The 19057-nt window shown below is 39.8% G+C and overlaps 1 protein-coding gene across 1 annotated transcript in view; it reads right to left on the bottom strand.

Moving 5' to 3' along the window:
• The window catches only part of ELP3 (elongator acetyltransferase complex subunit 3), a 102642-nt gene that overhangs the window by 16916 nt on the left and 66669 nt on the right, over positions 1 to 19057 (bottom strand). Inside the window, exons 12-14 of the mRNA XM_025873776.2 lie at positions 18186 to 18251; positions 16378 to 16605; positions 14904 to 14985 (exon numbers count right to left, since the gene is read on the bottom strand). Coding sequence (XP_025729561.1) covers positions 14904 to 14985; positions 16378 to 16605; positions 18186 to 18251 — 376 coding nt within the window. The remainder of the gene's footprint in view (positions 1 to 14903; positions 14986 to 16377; positions 16606 to 18185; positions 18252 to 19057) is intronic.

A 19057-nucleotide genomic window follows, 5' to 3' on the forward strand; every position in this document is an offset into this window, starting at 1 on the left:
ACAGTATTAGGTATAATTGTGCTGCCATGACTGGCTCTATGAAAATCTGATATTGGGTTTGGGACAAAAACCCCTGAACCTATGTATGCTCAGAGAGAGTCCATCTTGGGAGAAGACTAAATGAAGTTTCCTGTAGAAAGGGACTCTAGGCCTGTTAATTTCAACTTAATGAAAATGTATTTAACTTGGTAGGCAAAAATGGCTGTCACCAGATCCTCTCTTTAAGAGTGGATGTATTTCCTCTCCCTTTAAATCTGGGCTGGCCCAATGACGCTCGTAACCAACAGAATGGGACCTAAGTCACACTGTGGTAGGCAGTCTCTAAGATGACTCCCAAAGGTCACTGTGTACTGGTATTCAGTCTTGTACAATCCCTTCCCCTTGTGGGTGGGCTGGACTTGACTCTCTTCTAAGACTAGGTACAAGGACCGTGGCTTCCATCTTAAGGGGCTCTCTGTCTCTGTGATCACTCTATTGAGGGAAGCAAGCTGACATATGATAAGCAGTCCTATAGAGAGGCCTATGTGGCATGGTGAGGAACTGTGGCCCTAAGACCAACAGCCTGTGAGGACTGAAGAAGCCTGTCAAAACCACATGGTAAACCTGGCAGCAGATCTTTCAACCCCAATTGAATCCTGAAATGATTATATCCCCAGCTGATACCTTAATTGCAGCTTTATGAGGTACTGTGAGCCAGAGGTACCCAGCTAAGTCACTTCTAGATTTCTGACCTACAGAAACTGTGAGATAACTGCTTGTTGTTTCCAGCCACTAAGTTTTGTGGTTATTTATTACACAGAAACAGATAATGAATGTAAGATGTTCTGGGACTTCTAAGTCCAAGTCTTTGTTCCCTTCCTCTTAGAGCCCAGCCTTTCATGATATGGGACGTGCAAGTCATTTGGATAAGAACCAAGGTGCTCATGTTGACAGTCTCAACTGAGCACCTGCTACAGGCTAGAAGTGAGACTCCAGACAAGCCAACCTAGTCAGTTTACAGCCATTTAAGCCACCCCAGCTAAGGCTCTAGACATCAGGAAACAGAAATGAGCAATCCTTTCTATGCCCTACTGAATTTCTGACCCACAGAATCACTAAGAAAATAAAATGGTTGTTCTATTAAGCCACCAAATTTTGGTGTGGTGTATTACACAACAAGAAATAAACCAAAACAATCACTAATTAGTAGGATTTGCTGTAAGAGGTAACAGAGCACACAGGATCTAGATCTGGGGCTTCTGGACTGGTATACCAAATATCAGTGATTCATTCATAAATACTAGACAAACTGGACAACTGGATGCTCAGAGAAGGAGAGGATGGGGGGAGGGGCATAAGGAAACATTATATCCCACGGCCACTATCTAAAACCCTAAATCTACCAGGTAATGTCTTGGAAATGTGAGCTATTAGTCAGAGACAGCTGACCAAAGAATAAAAAAATTCCCTGTGTTATGTCCTGTTGGCATTAGAAATGCTTAAATTAAAAGACTCCATAAAAGCACTATCTTAATTGCTAAGGAAGGCAGCATCAATGTTTTCCAGTATTTAGTGATCTGCTCACCCAAAGCGGAGAGAATCTGCCAAATCCTTGCCTTTAATAGATCTAAAAGAGGAAAGTTTCATCAAATTGAATGGATTATAGCAATGTCAAATATTTACAGAAAAGAACGGTACTAATCATATGAAAGTTATATTGATAAGGAGTTAACACTGCAACAAACTATAAACAGACTTTGTGACAGACAGCAGATGATGAGTAGTCTAGACTAGACTACTTTGGAGAAGGCTTCCTTCCTCAGAAAAAAGCCTGTGAAGTGTCTAACTTTACAATTAAGGCAGTCATTTCTATCTAAGCTCCCAGACCTCTTGGGAATATTATTAGGAGCCACGTGACATAACACTATTCCTCTTCCCAAGCAGAAGCACAGTTGTAATTCCCAATATCCAAAAACTAAGAGGAACAAGAATGGGGAGAAAAAGCATACAAATGTGTGTCAACATTAGCAAGGCTGTCCTCTGGGACGCTCATGTGCACATTTCTGAGACACAAGGAAACCTGCTAGCAAGGACCTGGGAAGAGCAACAGCACTTGCCAGATGCTGTTCCTCAAGGGTCAACAAGCTACTACCTCCCTGGATCACTAGCTTCAGCCTAGGAAACCTCACCATATTCAGTTGCTGACACAATCCAAACAGTGGAAACTCACTAGTGGCTTATTCAGGAATACTTGAAAAACATGCTTTAATTAATATAGTCATGAGATCCCAAGAGAGGGATGAGTATAATGCACTTGATATGCAAAGTACTTTTACAATCTGGTACCTGATTCATCTACAAATGAATAAATGTCAAGTCAGGGAATAAAGAGTCCTGAGAGGAGATGAGCAACAATGCCTCCACAGTCCAGTGGCAATACAGACACCAATTAGCCAACAGTTAGCTAATTTCTTATCTAGGAAAATAGTATGTCATCAATGCCAGTCTAATTAATAATGATGCTAAAATTAAGAAAATCCTGGTAGCAAAGCAGTATTTTATGTTGTATCTATTGTCTTTAAAAAGAAAGATATTGGGGCACCTAGGTGGCTCAGTAGTTAAGCATCTGCCTTCGGTTCAGGTCATGATCCCAAGGTCCTGGGATTGAGCCCCACATCCGGGTCCCTGCCCAGTGGGAAGCCTGCTTCTCCCTCTCCCACTCCCTCTGCTTGTGTTCCCTCTCCTGCTGTGTCTCTCTCTGTCAAACAAATAAATAAAATCTTTAAAAAAATAAAAAGAAAGATATTAGGCACCACCATGATAAAATCCTGTGGGAACATGAAACAAAAAAGATGTATAATTGTTAGAATACCGAAGTGGGAGAAATAGAGGAATATACAGAACTCTTAACAATGTGCATTTAATTAGGGGGGTAATTTATTAAAAGAGAAATTATGTAAAGGGATGAGACAAAAAGAAAGAGCAAACCATCTCTTCCCTTCCTTTCTGAGAAGTGCTACGCACATACACACGTGTAGCACAGATCGGTTTGCCTTTGGCAGGCTTCCTGAGTCCATCAGCAAACAGATAAGCCAAAACGAGGAAAAGCTTTTCTAGGCATTTTGGTAAGGATTATGAGTCCATTACCAGACAGATCTAGTTACAAATGCATGCTTCTTTTCACCTAGATTATCATGCAAAGAATAAAACTATCTTCACCTTAAATTAAGGGAGAAGGGTTGCCGCATGTAATACAGGTGAAGTTTCTGGGGTCCAATAAGTAGATCTAAGCCATTTGTAGTTTAATGAAACCAAACCACTGTTATTTTCTGCCCACATATCATTAAACACTGGCTCTGGGGCACCAGACCATTAATTTCGGTCCTAGGAAACCATATTGGCTTATATAAGGCACAGGCATGTTGATGTTTTTTCACTGGTAGGAATTGTAGACGTAGTTTTAGAATCATATTCTGAGCATCATGATTTAGAATGATCTCATCTCCACAAGGACTCATTTACTCACTCTATATTTAAGGTTTAAGGTTTACTCACCCTGTATATCTATCTTCTTCCCTTCCCTCTTCTGTGCCTGTTTAATGGGTTTAAACAAAATGGCTAACACTCTCTGACTTCAGTGATTTCTGTCATCAACCATTCGGACATTTTCCTCATTTCTCACCACCACTGTGTGATCCATCAGCCTTGTACAATTCTTGGCCAATGGCCATATTAATTTTCTACTTGAAAGAACACAAACAGAATATTGCTTATGACGAAGGTACTAGGGGGAGCTTGGGGAATAGCTGTTCGTCTTAATGCATAGCAATTAGCTTGGCAAACAGAAACGGTAACATGATTGGATCTGATACCTACCCAAAATTGCCAAAAGAAAAAAATCATTCTGTTGGGGGTATTAAGTGGCTTTTTAAATAGCAGCTATCAACAGTTATATTTGCCCTTTTGGAAATGGTATGGGCAGTTTAACATCAGAGATCTCCAGTTTCCATGGTGATTATTAGTGATGGCATTTCAAATGTTGTAGTTAGGTTCTACAGTATAATCACTTGCACTTTACACCATAAGACAGGGAAGAGAAAAAACTGCTTCATCTTAACATATTAGAAAGAATATTCATCATCCACATAAACAACATGGCTTTTAAGTAGATACAATTTGTTAATCTTAAACAGATGTATGTTGACAGAAACCACATGAGGAAGTTCGGGAGCTACTAAAGCACTTGGAGGTAATGGGGACTAATTAATTGCTTAGATATTTAGCAGTAATTAACTGCTTACACATTATTTTGTAAACTGGTTGTTCTTATCCTATCGATTTACTCATTTTTGTATGTAGAAAATGATTATCTTCTTATTCTGAGGCAATTAATCATGAACTGAGATGTAAGTAGAGAGAAAAATTTATCTTCTTCCTTCAGCAGTTAAGGATAACCTGTGGGGTGACGGCTGAGTTAGCTGTGCAGCCCAATAGCAACATCCCTCAAAGACAGGGCAGCATCTTGTACTCCTCTGCCCTCTCAGCGCTGGTTCCTTGAACTTAGGAGATACTCAATGCACTTGGTGATTTTGATGCTGATGAAGCTGAACATTTCAATTTGCTTTAATCTTTACAGTTAGAGTTGATGGTTACCTTTAAAACACAGTTTACTTACTAAGACAAATATACATACTTAAAAAATAGAATGAATAATCTTAAAAGTCTAAGAAAGTGCTTCATTTGACTCCAATAAACAAGAAAATTTTCAATTTTCTCATGTAGCTATAAAGTTCATCTTTTTAAAGGGGTCAATCAGCTGTAAAATATTTAGTATACACCCTCTAGAAACAAAATATATTGAGGTAACAAAGATAAAAACCTATTTGTTTTTAATAGGGAAAAATAGAACACATGGAGTGTTTCTGACTAGTGTTTCAAATCAGATCTACTGTGCAGTTAATCATACTGTCTAGAGGCAGAATCAAAGATTATAAATCCAAGTAACAGAAAATCTGCTGGCAAGTTGAGGGGAAGTCATAATGAATCAGAATGTAATTAAACAAAAACTCTACATAAGTGCATTACTCTTACAGTCACAGTAACCAGAATGATAAATGACCTGTCTCTCCCTTGCTCAAGCTCCTAGTTATGCCAGGACAGAATATCTAGGCCACCACTGTGTACAAAAGCCTACAGGCCAGAAAAAGGATGGATTTACAAATCAAGAACAAGGTCAGAAAAAAACACAGGATGGTCACAAGGTATCACCAAATTGTGACTGAAGTCAATATGCATCCATCCACAAATCATGGATAGGATAATCTACCTACGGGAACCCGTATAATTTTAATCATCAAATACCCAATGTACAAGGAGACAGAACTCAATTACTAATGAAATTGAAGGGCTTCCGAACATGGTTTCAGAAAAGAATCTACGTAAGATGAATCAGTAAAACATAACTGGTTACTCTGAGCACTAAAAGAGATGAAGACACTGAGGGGCAGAGTTCTAGACTCTAGAACTGTAAAAGATGGTTAACCTACCTCTGTTGTTTTTAGTAAGGAAAGAAAGGTCCATAGAGATCAAGTGAAATTATCCAAGATCACAAGGGGTGCTACTGTCAACACAGGACTGGAATCCAATCCCCCCGCCACATGTGTCCTATACAGCACATCGAATGATGCACTGTGAATAAGTGTAGTGCACAAACACCACTGTGATCAGAGAGTTTTTCATTCCAAGGATCCATTTATGGAGAAAAACTGTTTGACTTTTTGCAAAAATGAATTAAAACACATTCATACACACACACACCCCCATTGTACTCAAAGCAGAAAGACCAAAGTAAAAAATGAACAAACATGGAAGGATAAAAGCAACATTAAAGACATGTGATAATAATTTATTAAATCTGCACTACTCAAAGTTCGGAATAATGAACATCTCAGGCGTCTGATTCAGAAACTTAACTGGAACAATAATATATTTCTAAATTAGAGAAATAAAATGCATCATACAAAGAGCAAATGTTCTTGGCTTTTTCTTTTGAAAGGTGATCAGATGTTGAGTCAAAGAGAAAGTCAAGGCCCTATGTGCTTTCCTCAATAGAAAGCAATGGTCCAGCTTATAGACTAAAATGACAGGAAGAACTCACTTTGGTTCAAAAAGACAATACAGGACTGCTCCTACAGAAACCCACTGGCCAAAAGAAACCCCCTATACAGGGGGCGGAGCAAGATGGCGGAGGAGTAGGAGACCTGGATTTCGTCAGGTCTCAGGAATTCAGCTGAATAGGGATCAAACCATTCTGAACACCTACGAACTCAACAGGAGACCAAAGAAGAGAGTAGCAACAACTCTCTGAACAGAGAAGCGACCACTTACTGGAAGGTAGGACGTGCTGAGAAGTGAATCCCAGGCGATAATCAGGAGGATAGACGGTGGGGGCAGGGGCCTCCGGCGGCCGCTTCTGGCAAGTGATAGAGCCGCAGGCCACAAAATCGGAACGTTTAGAAGCCCGCTCCGCTGAGGGACGTCGCTCCAGTGGCTAAGCAGGTGGTGGAAACCTCGCGGGAGTGTGTGGTCTCAGGACCCTCGGGGTCACAGAAAGACCGGGGGTGCCTGAGCAGCAGAGCTCCCAGGTATCGGAGGAGGGAAGCTGGCTGCAGAGATGGAACCAAAGCGCGGGCTCTCAGCTCGGGGTTGCCATAAACTGTGATCTGCGGCCCAGTCGGGCCACTGCTCCTCCAGCAGGGACCCAACAAGCGGCAGATCCGGGGAGACTCCCCTCCCTCCCCTGGGAGGAGCAGTGCGGGAGCGCACCGCAGGGATCTGCTGGGTTTGGAGACTCCACACGGGGTTGGGTGCCAGAGATACAAACGCTCGGTCACAGGCCGGGTGAGCACGGAGTGCGGCCGGAGACCAGGGAGATGGGAGTGACTGCTTTTCTCTGGGGGCGCACTGAGGAGCGGGACCCCGAGTTCTCGGCTTCTCCAGGTGGAGATTGGGAGGCCACCATTTTCACTCTGGTCCTCCAAAGCTGTACCGAGAGCTTGCAGGGAACAAAAGCTCTTGAGAGCAAACCCGAGCAGCTTGCTTAGCCCGGACTGACAAGGGTGGGAAAATTCTGCCTCCGGCAAAGACATCTGGGAACCACGGCAACAGGCCCCTCCCCCAGAAGATCAGCACAACAGCCAGCCAAGACCAAGTTTACTGATCAAGGAGAACGGGAGAACTCCAGCGCTAGGGGAACACTGCACATAGAATTCATGGCTTTTTTTTACCATGATTCATTAGTTTTACAAAGTTAATTTTTTTAAACTTTTTAAAAAAATTTTTCTTTTTCCCTTTTTCAACCAACATCTTATCAATCCCTTTTTAAAAAAAAAACTTTTATTTTTCATTTTTAGAGTCATATCTTATCCCTTCATAGTAGTTATCCTTATTTTTGGCATATATATATAAGTTGTTCTCTCTTTAAATTTTGAGATACAGTTTCTTCTAACAGATCAAAATATACCCTAAATCACTAGTATATGGCTTTGATCTAGTCTCCTGCCTGATCACATTCTCTGCCTTTTTTTTTAAATCTTCTTCTTTTTTCAAACAACTTGTCGTATCAATTCCTTTTATAAAATCTTTTATAATTTTCATCTTTATAGTCATCTTCCATCCCTTCATTGTATCAACCCTTATTTTGTACATATATAAGTCTTTCTTTCTTTAAAGTTTTAGGAGGCACTTTTTTCTAACAGACCAAAATACGCCCAAAATCTAGTGTGTGGCACTGATCTATGCACTAGCCTGATCATTTTTGATCATATTCAGTTTTTTTTGTATTGTTCTGTTTTTGTTTTTATCTTTTTCTTTTTTTTTTCTTTCTTTTCTCTTTCTTTCCCTTTCTTTTCCCCTGGTTTCAGGTCTTTTCTGATTTGTATAGAGTATATTTGCTGGGGACGTTGTTAACCTGTTAACATTTTGTTCTCTCATTCATCTATTCTCCTCTGGACAAAATGACAAGATGAAAAAAATCACCTCAGCAAAAAGAACAAGAGATAGTACCGTCTGCCAGGGACCTACTCAATAAGGACATTAGTATGATGTCGGACCTAGAGTTCAGAATCATGACTTTAAAGATACTAGCTGGGCTTGAAAAAAGCGTGGAAGTTATTAGAGAAACCCTTTCTGGAGAAAGAAAAGAACTAAAATCTAACCAAGACGAAATCAAAAAGGCTATTGATGAGGTGCAATAAAAAATGGGGGCACTAACTGCTAGGATAAATGAGGCAGAAGAGAGAATCAGGGATATAGAAGACCAAATGATGGAAAATAAAGCGGCTGAGAAAAAGAGAAACAACTACAGGATCACGAGGGCAGAATTTGAGAGATAAGCGATACGATAAGACGAAACAACATTAGAATAATTGGGATTCCAGAAGAAGAAGAAAGAGAGAGGGGCAGAAGGTATACTGGAGCAAATAATAGCAGAGAACTTCCCTAATGTGAGGAAGGAAACAGGCATCAAAATCCAGGAGGCACAGAGAACCCCTCTCAAAATCAATAAAAATAGGTCAACACCCCGACATCTAATAATAAAACTTACGAGTCTCAGAGACAAAGAGAAAATCCTGAAAGCAGCTTGGGAGAAGAGATATGTAACCTACAATGGTAGAAATATTAGACTGGCAACAGACCTATCCACACAGACCTGGCAGGCCAGAAAGGACTGGCAAGATATCTTCAGAGCACTAAACGAGAAAAATATGCAGCCAAGAATACTATATCCAGCTAGGCTCTCATTGAAAACTGAAGGAGAGATAAAAAGCTTCCAGGACAAACAAAAACGAAAGGACTTTGCAAACACGAAACCAGCCCTCCAAGAAATATTGAAAGGGGTCCTCTAAGCAAAGAGAGAGCCTAAAAGCAGCATAGACCAGAAAGGAACACAGACAATATACAGTAACAGTCACCTTACAGGCAATACAATGGCACTAAATTCATACCTTTCAATAATTACCCTGAATGTAAATGGGCTAAATGCCCCCAATCAAAAGACACAGGCTATCAGATTGGATTAAAAAACAAGACCCATCGATATGCTGTCTGCAAGAGACTCATTTTAGACCCAAAGACACCCCCAGATTGAAAGTGAGGGGGTGGAAAACCACTTACCATGCTAATGGACACCAAAAGAAAGCTGGGGTGGCAATCCTTATATCAGACAAATTAGATTTTAAAACAAAGACTGTAATAAGAGATGAGGAAGGACACTATATCCTACTTAAAGGGTCTATCCAACAAGAAGATCTAACAATTGTAAATATCTATGTCCCTAACATGGGAGCAGCCAATTATATAAGCCAATTAATAACAAAAGCAAAGAAACACATCGACAACAATACAATAATAGTGGGGGACTTTAACACCCCCCTCACTGAAATGGACAGATCATCTAAGCAAAAGATCAACAAGGAAATAAAGACTTTAAATGACACACTGGACCAAATAGACTTCACAGACATTCAGAACATTCCATCCCAAAGCAACGGAATACACATTCTTCTCTAGTGCCCATGGAACATTCTCCAGAATTGATCACATCCTAGGTCACAAATCAGGTCTCAACCGGTACCAAAAGATTGGGATCATTCCCTGCATATTTTCAGACCACAATGCTTTGAAACTAGAACTCAATCACAAGAGGAAAGTCGGAAAGAACTCGAATACATGGAGGCTAAAGACCATCCTACTAAAGAAGGAATGGGTCAACCAGGAAATTAAAGAAGAATTAAAAAAAATTCATGGAAACCAATGAAAATGAAAACACAACTGTTCAAAATCTTTGGAATACAGCAAAGGCAGTCCTGAGAGGAAAGTATATAGCAATACAAGCCTTTCTCAAGAAACAAGAAAGGTCTCAAATACACAACCTAACCCTACACTTAAAGGAGCTGGAGAAAGAACAGCAAATAAAGCCTAAACCCAGCAGTAGAAGAGAAATAATAAAGATCAGAGCAGAAATCAATGAAATAGAAACCAAAAGAACAGTAGAACAGATCAATGAAACTAGGAGCTGGTTTTTTGAAAGAATTAACAAGATTGATAAACCCCTGGCCAGACTTATCAAAAAAAAAAGAGAAATGACCCAAATCAACAAAATCATGAATGAAAGAGGGGAGATCACAACCAACACCAAAGAAATACAAACAATTATAAGAACTTATTATGAGCAACTCTACGCCAGCAAATTAGATAACCTAGAAGAAATGGGTGCATTCCTAGAGATGTATCAACTATCAAAATTGAACCAGGAAGAAAACAAAAGAAAGAACAAGAATCATATGATCCTCTCAATAGATGCAGAAAAAGCATTTGACAAAGTACAGCATCCTTTCTTGATCAAAACTCTTCAGAGTACAGGGATCGAGGGTACATACCTCAATATCATAAAAGCCATCTATGAAAAACCTACAGCAAATATCATTCTCAATGGGGAAAAGCCGAGAGCTTTCCCTCTAAGGTCAGGAACATGACAGGGATGTCCACTATCACCACTGCTATTCAACATAGTATTAGAAGTCCTAGCCACAGCAATCAGACGACAAAAAGAAATCAAAGGCATCCAAATCGGCAAAGAGGAAGTCAAACTCTCACTCTTTGCAGATGATATGATACTCTATGTGGAAAACCCAAAAGACCCCACCCCAAAACTGCTAGAGCTCATACAGGAATTCAGTAAAGTAGCAGGATATAAAATCAATGCACAGAAATCAGTGGCATTCCTATACACCACCAAGACAGAAGAGAGACAAATCAAGGAGTCGATCCCATTTATAATTGCACCCAAAACCATAAGATACCTAGGAATAAATTTAACCAAAGAAGCAAAGGATCTGTACTCAGAAAACTATAAAATACTCATGAATGAAATTGAGGAAGACACAAAGAAATGGAAAAACGTTCCATGCTCATGGATTGGAAGAACAAATATTATAAAGATGTCAATGCTACCTAGAGCAATCTACACATTCAATGCAATCCCCGTCAAAATACCATCCACTTTTTTCAAAGAAATGGAACCAATAATCCTAAAATTTGTATGGAACCAGAAGAGACCCCAAATAGCCAGAGGAATATTGAAAAAGAAAAGCAAAGCTGGCGGCATCACAATTTCAGACTTCCAGCTCTATTACAAAGCTGTCATCATCAAGACAGTATGGTACTGGCACAAAAACAGACACATAGATCAATGGAGCAGAATAGAGAGCCCAGAAATAGACCCTCAACTCTATGGTCAACTAATCTTTGACAAAGCAGGAAAGAATGTCCAATGGCAAAAAGACAGTCTCTTCAACAAACGGTGTTGGGAAAATTGGACGGCCACATGCAGAAGAATGAAACTGGACCATTTTCTTACACCACACACAAAAATAGACTCCAAATGGTTGAAAGACCTAAACGTGAGACAGGAGTCCATCAAAATCCTAAAGAAGAACACAGGCAGCAACCTCTGCTCGACCTCAGCCGCAGCCACCTCTTCCTAGAAACACTGCCAAAGGCAAGGGAAGCAAGGGCAAAAATGAACTATTGGGATTTCATCAAGATAAAAAGCTTTTGCACAGCAAAAGAAACAGTCCACAAAACCAAAAGACAACCGACAGAATGGGAGAAAATATTTGCAAATGACATCAGATAAAGGGCTAATATCCAAAATCTATAAAGAACTTATCAAAGTCAACATCCAAAGAACAAATAATCCAATCAAGAAGTGGGCAGAAGATATGAACAGACATTTTTCCAAAGAAGACATCCAAATGGCCAACAGACACATGAAAAAGTGCTCAACATTGCTTGGCATCAGGGAAATCCAAATCAAAACCTCAATGAGATACCACCTCACACCAGTCAGAATGGCTAAAATTAACAAATCAGGAAACGACAGATGTTGGCGGGGATGCGGAGAAAGGGGAACCCTCCTACACTGTTGGTGGGAATGCAAGCTGGTGCAACCACTCTGGAAAACAGTATGGAGTTTCCTCAAACAGTTGAAAATAGAGCTACCATATGATCCAGCATTTGCACTACTGGGTATTTACCACAAAGATACAAATGTAGGGATCCGAAGGGGTACGTGCACCCCAATGTTTATAGCAGCAATGTCCACAATAGTCAAACTGTGGAAAGAGCCAAGATGTCCCTCGACAGATGAATGGATAAAGAAGATGTGGTATATATACACAATGGAATATTATGCAGCCCTCAAAAGGAATGAGATCTTGCCATTTGCAACGACGTGGATGGAATTGGAGGGTGTTATGTTGAGTGAAATAAGTCAATCAGAGAATGACATGTATCATATGACCTCACTGATATGAGGAATTCTTAATCTCAGGAACAAACTGAGTGTTGCTGAGTGGTGGGAGGTGGGAGGGATGGGGTGGCTGGGTGATAGACATTGGGGAGGGTATGTGTTATGGTGAGCGCTGTGAATTGTGCAAGACTGTTGAATCACAGATCTGTACTTCTGAAACATATAATGCAACATATGTTAAGAAAAAAGAAAAAGAAGATAGCAGGAGGGGTAGAATGAAGGGGAGTAAGTCGGAGGGGGAGACGAACCACGAGAGATGATGGACTCTGCAAAACAAACTGAGGGTTCTAGAGGGGAGGAGAGTGGGGGGATGGGTTAGTCTGGTGATGGGTATTAAAGAGGGCAAATTCTACGTGGAGCACTGTGTGTTATGCACAAACAATGACACTACATCAAGAATAAAAAAATAAATAAAGAAATAAAAAGAAAAAAAACAAAAACAGAAACCCCCTATACAGAAATCTAGTGGTCCTATTGTAGACTGCTGATAAGGAGAAAGGTTCTTCCCTGCTATTTTCAGTAAGTCTCTTATTATTTTAAAAATTCTACAGGCAGATGATCTGAAATTGAGCTATTATTTAGATTATGATAAAAAGCCAGGAAGAGGACAGATGCTGATTTCTACTTAGAAAGACACCCTGCTCATAAAAAACAGAAACTGAGGCTCTTATGGGCAACTGAATAGAACCGCAGGCAAGTCAGGGGCCCTCTGTGCATGTAACATTTCTAAAAAGAGATAGATATTATGAAGGCTAATGAAATAATGTGGAGAAGTGACAGAATACCAATGCTCTTTAGTTTTAAAATTGATGACGTTCCTACAGATACCAGAAAACCATGTGATTGCATAGCCGAATGTGGGAGGGGAGGCACCGCCAGGGCCCCTGAGAGTATCCTGACCTTAATGATTTGAAAGAGAATATGAAAACCTTGCTGATACTCAAACTGTGGTCTGAAGAGACGATCGGCATAGGTATCACTGAGAGCTGGTTAGAAATGCAGACTCTCAAGCCCCATCCCAGACTGAATCAGAATCTGCATTCCAACAAGATCTCCAGGTGAAGCACAAGCATATTTAAAGCTTGAGAAGTACTGTGCTGAAAACACTGAGAGTGCTCTAGCAAAAGGGACCACTGAAATTTCAGGTGCTTTCAACCCACCACAGATGTGTGTGGAAGGAGTCCTGAGTCAGGCTGGCCCTCTCCTGGTACCAGGAAAGGTTGACTTCTGAACAACCACAGGTTAAACAGTTGAGAAGTAAACATTTTTTATTACAAATATCAGTATCAATCAGGTGAGCCTCATTTAGTTCCCTCTTCTTTAGTGAAATTAAAGATAACAGATGAAAATATATAAAGCTAGCCATGGTAAGAAATGTTTTACTAATCTGTCTGGAAAATGCCAAAAACCATAGCCAGACTAATGATTAAGTGAGCCTGGGTCATTACATTTTCATAATTGTAACTGTTAATACCTGGGCCAGGGTATTGATTTATTGATTAGCAACAACTTATTGATTTAAAAAAAACGAATTTCAACTTTCGTTTTCAGAAAAGATTATTTAAAAGATCTTAAGAGAAAATAATCCGCCTTTAAGAGAGAATGTTTTCGAATGTGAGAACAAATGCTGGAGGAAAAACAACCTATATTCTGATCATGGCTTTCCTCATGTTAGCTTCTTATTGGGAACAGCAATTTTTGTAAGGATATAGTACTAAAGCATAGGAATGAAAGGGTGTATATGTTATTTTCGCTCCATTCATACCAGAATTTCCTTTTCATGCCCACTTCCCCAATTATCTGATGTCCTAGACAAAGTATGGGGAAACTTCCAAATAGGGGAAAGCGGTTTCCCAGAAGCAAAGTTACTGAGGGCAATATTTAAGGAGCAAAGAACTCTACCTTTAAACATCTTGTACTGGCACCTGAGGTTCCATTTTAAGTTTCTGAACAACAATATTGATAGTGGCCATATTGGTTTACTTTTTCTTGGATCCTTATCACCAAATTTCATTTTCCCAGACAGAGTAACTGGGCACAAAGTGCAAGAGAAGAAATGACCATGACAATTAGTGGGATAGAGAGATGACTGGTGTGACAGACAGCAAGGAAGACAGGATCCAGATTACTGGTCTTGCCACTCAGAGATGGAGTGCTTCTGAAACTATGCCACCAAAACTGCTCATAGGAATTCTGTGTTTGACCACAAGTCTTTCACTATTATACTCTGCCCAATTGTGAATAATCATAAATAGAGGCAAGAGAGGCCTGAGATCGTTTTAATTGTGATACCAAGTTAAAAATGTGAATTAGGGCGCCTGGGTGGCTCAGTCATTAAGCGTCTGCCTTCAGCTCAGGTCATGATCCCAGCGTCCTGGGATCGAGTCCCACATCAGGCTCCCTGCTGAGCAGGGAGCCCGCTTCTCCCTCTGCCTGCCTTTCTGCCTACTAGTGCTTCTACCTCTCTGTCAAATAAATAAATAAAAACTTAAAAAAAAAAAATAAAAAAATAAAAATGTGAACGAATCATGAACCGTCTTCCCCTAGTTACCTGATATCACAGCTATTTTCCCAGATCCGTGTTCTTCTCTAGCTATTCTTTCTGCCTCCTCCATCAGCAGCATGCCAAATCCCTGGAAAGAGCAAAAGAGGTGTTAGGGAATTAAGAAGGAAAGAAGTCATTAAGAAGGGTCTGTAAAACAAAAAGGCTAATATTCAGTAGTTGCTAAAATCTGCTAAATAAGAGTGACAAAAAAAAATTATGGGGATAAGAAAAGAGAAACCATTCAATCATACCAAAAATACACTGTAGCAGACTAGGCAATAATTTTACAACAAAAGCCATCAAAAGGTATTCTGTAGATGATGTAATCTCATCACAGGAAGGGGGCAATTGTCTCTCAACTTCCGTCTCTTTTTAAATAAGCTCTAGGCAATCTCCAGGTGATTAAGTCTGGGGCATCTAGGGGCGCCTGGGTGGCTCAGTCTGTTAGACGTCTGCCTTCAGCTCAGGTCATGATCCCAGGGTCCTGGGATCGAGCTCCGCATCGGGCTCCCTGCTCAGCAGGAAGCCTGCTTCTCCCTCTCCCACTCCCCTTGCTTGTGTTCCCTCTCTGACTGTGTCTCTCTCTGTCAAATAAATTAAAAAAAAAAAAAGTCTGTGGCATCTAATCTTGTATCTGTTAGTCACCCCTCCAATTTCTAAAAGGTTTTTGAAACCAGGCAATATTCTTAAATCACCAAGTTAGGGATTTATGCCATATCCACCATTAGTGATTTAAAAACCATTTTCTGGAAACTTGAAAAAGTGAGTTATTTATTTATTTAAGTTGTTTGTGGGGAGTGGAATAGCATTCCACTATATATCAAATTTAGCTTGCATCTATGAAGAACTTTAATATTTCACATCATCATTGGCTTTGATTTCATAATACATAGTTGAATCATAAGAAATTGCTGGTATTACACCATTTCTGCTTTCAAAAATAGCAATTTCATATGGCTCAATCTAATACTATATTCTACTTGACTGAGTCTCAAATTTGTCTGTCACTCCTCCCCTCTCACACCCAAAAGGTTACAACTTGGGAGAGAAAATATCCCGGAACATAAAATATTAGCTCCTCGGTTTCTGTACTTGCCTTTCCCCCTTCCTCCTTCCTCTTTCACTGTTTCTTCCTCTGCCCCCTCCCTCCACCCATTCTTTTTCACTTTTCCTCCTTTGGGCAATTTCTTTCTCCTTCCTTTCCTTCTTTATTAATCTATTTTTGAGAGAGAGAGAGAGAGTGCATATGCCTGTGAGAGTGAGCAGGGTAGGGAGGTCTGGGGGAGAGGAGGGGCAGAGGGAGAGCGAGAATCTCAAGCAGGCTCCAAAATCAGCACAGAGCCCAATGCGGGGATCGTTCTCACGACCCTGAGATCATGACCTGAGCTGAAATCAAGTCAGATGCTTAACTGACTGAGCCACTGAGGCACCCCTGGGCAATTTCTTAATTACAGTCAAATAGAAATGGAATACAGCATACCTGATGCTGAAATTTAGTAGGATCTCGACTGCTCACAGGGACTACACTTCCATACACATGCAGCTCTCGAACTATGGAAACACCTCCAACCAATTCAAAACGGAAGGTTTCCTCTGAACACTTTCGTAATCGCAGGAGGCCAATCAATATGTCTTGATCTGGGTCTTCATATGATAAGAATGTTTCCCAACCACCATTTGCAACATAATCTCTCCTTACCAATTCAATCTGTTTAATAAAAATTAAAAATTTTTTAAATTAGAGAACAAAATTCATTGTTATAAGTTTATTTAGGCTAATATACTCAATTAAGGATAAAGAATGAATAATCATGAATTATGTTTCTTTTTACTTGTCTACTCTCACGTATCAATGATTAAGTAAGAGTTCATGCTTAGTTCATGGAACACTATAAAAGGAAAACATATTTGAACTTCATTAACCCTGAGATTCTTGCAGAGATCTGGCTTAGTAAATGCTTCTATGTACTTAAATCTTTGATCCTCCAGGAAGAGTCTCTAAGGTAAAATTTACACATTATATCACATGTGTAGCTCTTGCGAGCACCACTGAGCCCCAGAACAGTCAGGCGGTTCAACAATTTCATTTCCTGGCCTTTACCTCTTCCACTAAAACCTGCTTTTGGGGGGAAAAATGTGTTATTGGTCACTTGTTTCTTGATGGGATTTTAAGAAAGTATGGCATCCCTTTAAAGGGATGAGCCCTTTAAAATATTCTGCCTAGTTAGTTACAAGACTAAAACATCAAAGAAAATCAAGCACTGGAAAGTAGCTTTTGGGGAAGCTCTTGTGGTAGCAATCTACAAAGGCTTTTGACTCTTAAACTCATTGTTCAAGTGACCCTTGAATTTTGCATCTATATAAGCAATAGGTAACAGTATGCACAGAGAAACCTACATATGGTCACACCCAGACACATTCCAAAAATAGGCAGATTGTACCTGTAGTGAGGTGAACAATTCAGACTAATGCTTATGTTTCTTCTCAAACTTAATGTTTGCTAACTAACTGGATTGCAAAGGAATTTGGAAAATCAATTAACTGTGTTTGGGTCTACTTTTTTCCTCAAAAGGTCCCAAATATTAAAAATATCAATGCAGGTATCACCTAGCCTTTCTCAAATGGGGTTCCACAAGAGAGTTAACTCCCAAAGGAAATGTGGCACATAGCTAGGCATTATAGGTATATAGGAAAGAAGTTAGCTCTCTGTACAAACAATAAATACTTTTGGGCATTACGCTTAAGTTTTGTGGAACCCCTGTAGATAAGGGCCCATCTATTGATTTGACTACCACCAATGGGGTAGAATTTAATAGTTGTATATGCAGAAATAAACATCATATTCGGCTCTACCTGAAGGTAGCCACTAGCTGCATATGGCTATTTATATTTGAATTAAACATAAATAAAAATTAAAAACTCAGTTCTTCAGCTGCACTAGCCACTTTTCAAGTGCTTACTAGTCATATGTCACTTGTGACTGGTGGCTGATACCATACTGGATGGCGCCGATTATAGAACATTTCCAACCCTGCAGAAAATTCTGGTGGATTGTGCTGATCCGGAACGAAGCTCAGACTTGGTTTTCCTAGCCTGGCTCTTCTACGATTCATCCACCCTCATATTTGCCTTTCCTGTCTTGACATCCATATGTGATTGTCAATTACACTTTGCTTAGTTTACTTATTAACTTCTAGGGATCAGTCCTATTGGTTAGAAAGTGTGGGTCCAGCCTTGCCAAAAACTTATGAACAGGACCCAAATTCTCTATAAAATGAAGAAACTAACCTGGTATGGCCGTACTTTGTGATGAATTTCCTGGATTCCAACCTCTCTGGTTCTTACATCTCGACACTGCCAAAAAAGGTGGAGGAGAGGGGCAAATACAAAACTGGTAACTAATTCAATTTTTATTCACACCTTCCCACCAAACCCTGGTCTCAAAATTAAGTCTGGACATAATTTACAATGAGAGAAAAACAACTAAATTTAAAAATAAAACCATCTTTAATAAATCTGAGGATGGGGGAAATAAAGTATAAAGTTAGTACAGTAATGCTTTAAAAACAAGCTCAGAATTCTGAGATCAATATATAATACTCAAAGTAAATAACATAGGTCCTAAAATCTGAAAATAGTTTTACCCAGGGGATATAACTGTACCTGAATGTACAATCCAAAACTATGTCTTCACCATCACGTTTGTATCATTTTAAAATGTCAAAAAGAGGGATGCTGAAAGACTGCTGTGCTTTTTTTTTTGCAGAGAAGGGCATTGTGGAAGAAAGGATGGGAGGAAGGAAGGGAGGAAAAAAGGAAGAAAAGAAGGAACCCAGAGCTATTTATTATACAGTCTGAACCACAGTCACGAGAGCATCACTAGGAGGCACAGAGCTACCTGCAGATGATACACATGCAATGCCTGGTCTCTGCAAGGCCAAGCTCATGTGATGAGACTCTCACTTCTATTCCACAACCCAGTGTGCATACTATACAGCCTGACATTTATAATTACAAAGTCCTTACAGTATTCCGTTATATGTTCTATGGTCTATTTTCCCCTACATAATAAATTGTAAAAATTATTGTCAGGATTCTAACATTTTATACCTGTGAGAAAAGATCATCCTAGGAAATGTGATGTCATGCAAGCTATATTA

The sequence above is a fragment of the Callorhinus ursinus genome, unplaced genomic scaffold, assembly GCF_003265705.2.
Source record: "Callorhinus ursinus isolate GAN/ISIS: 27379988/994484 unplaced genomic scaffold, GSC_fseal_2.0 scaffold4, whole genome shotgun sequence".
NCBI lineage: Eukaryota > Metazoa > Chordata > Mammalia > Carnivora > Otariidae > Callorhinus > Callorhinus ursinus.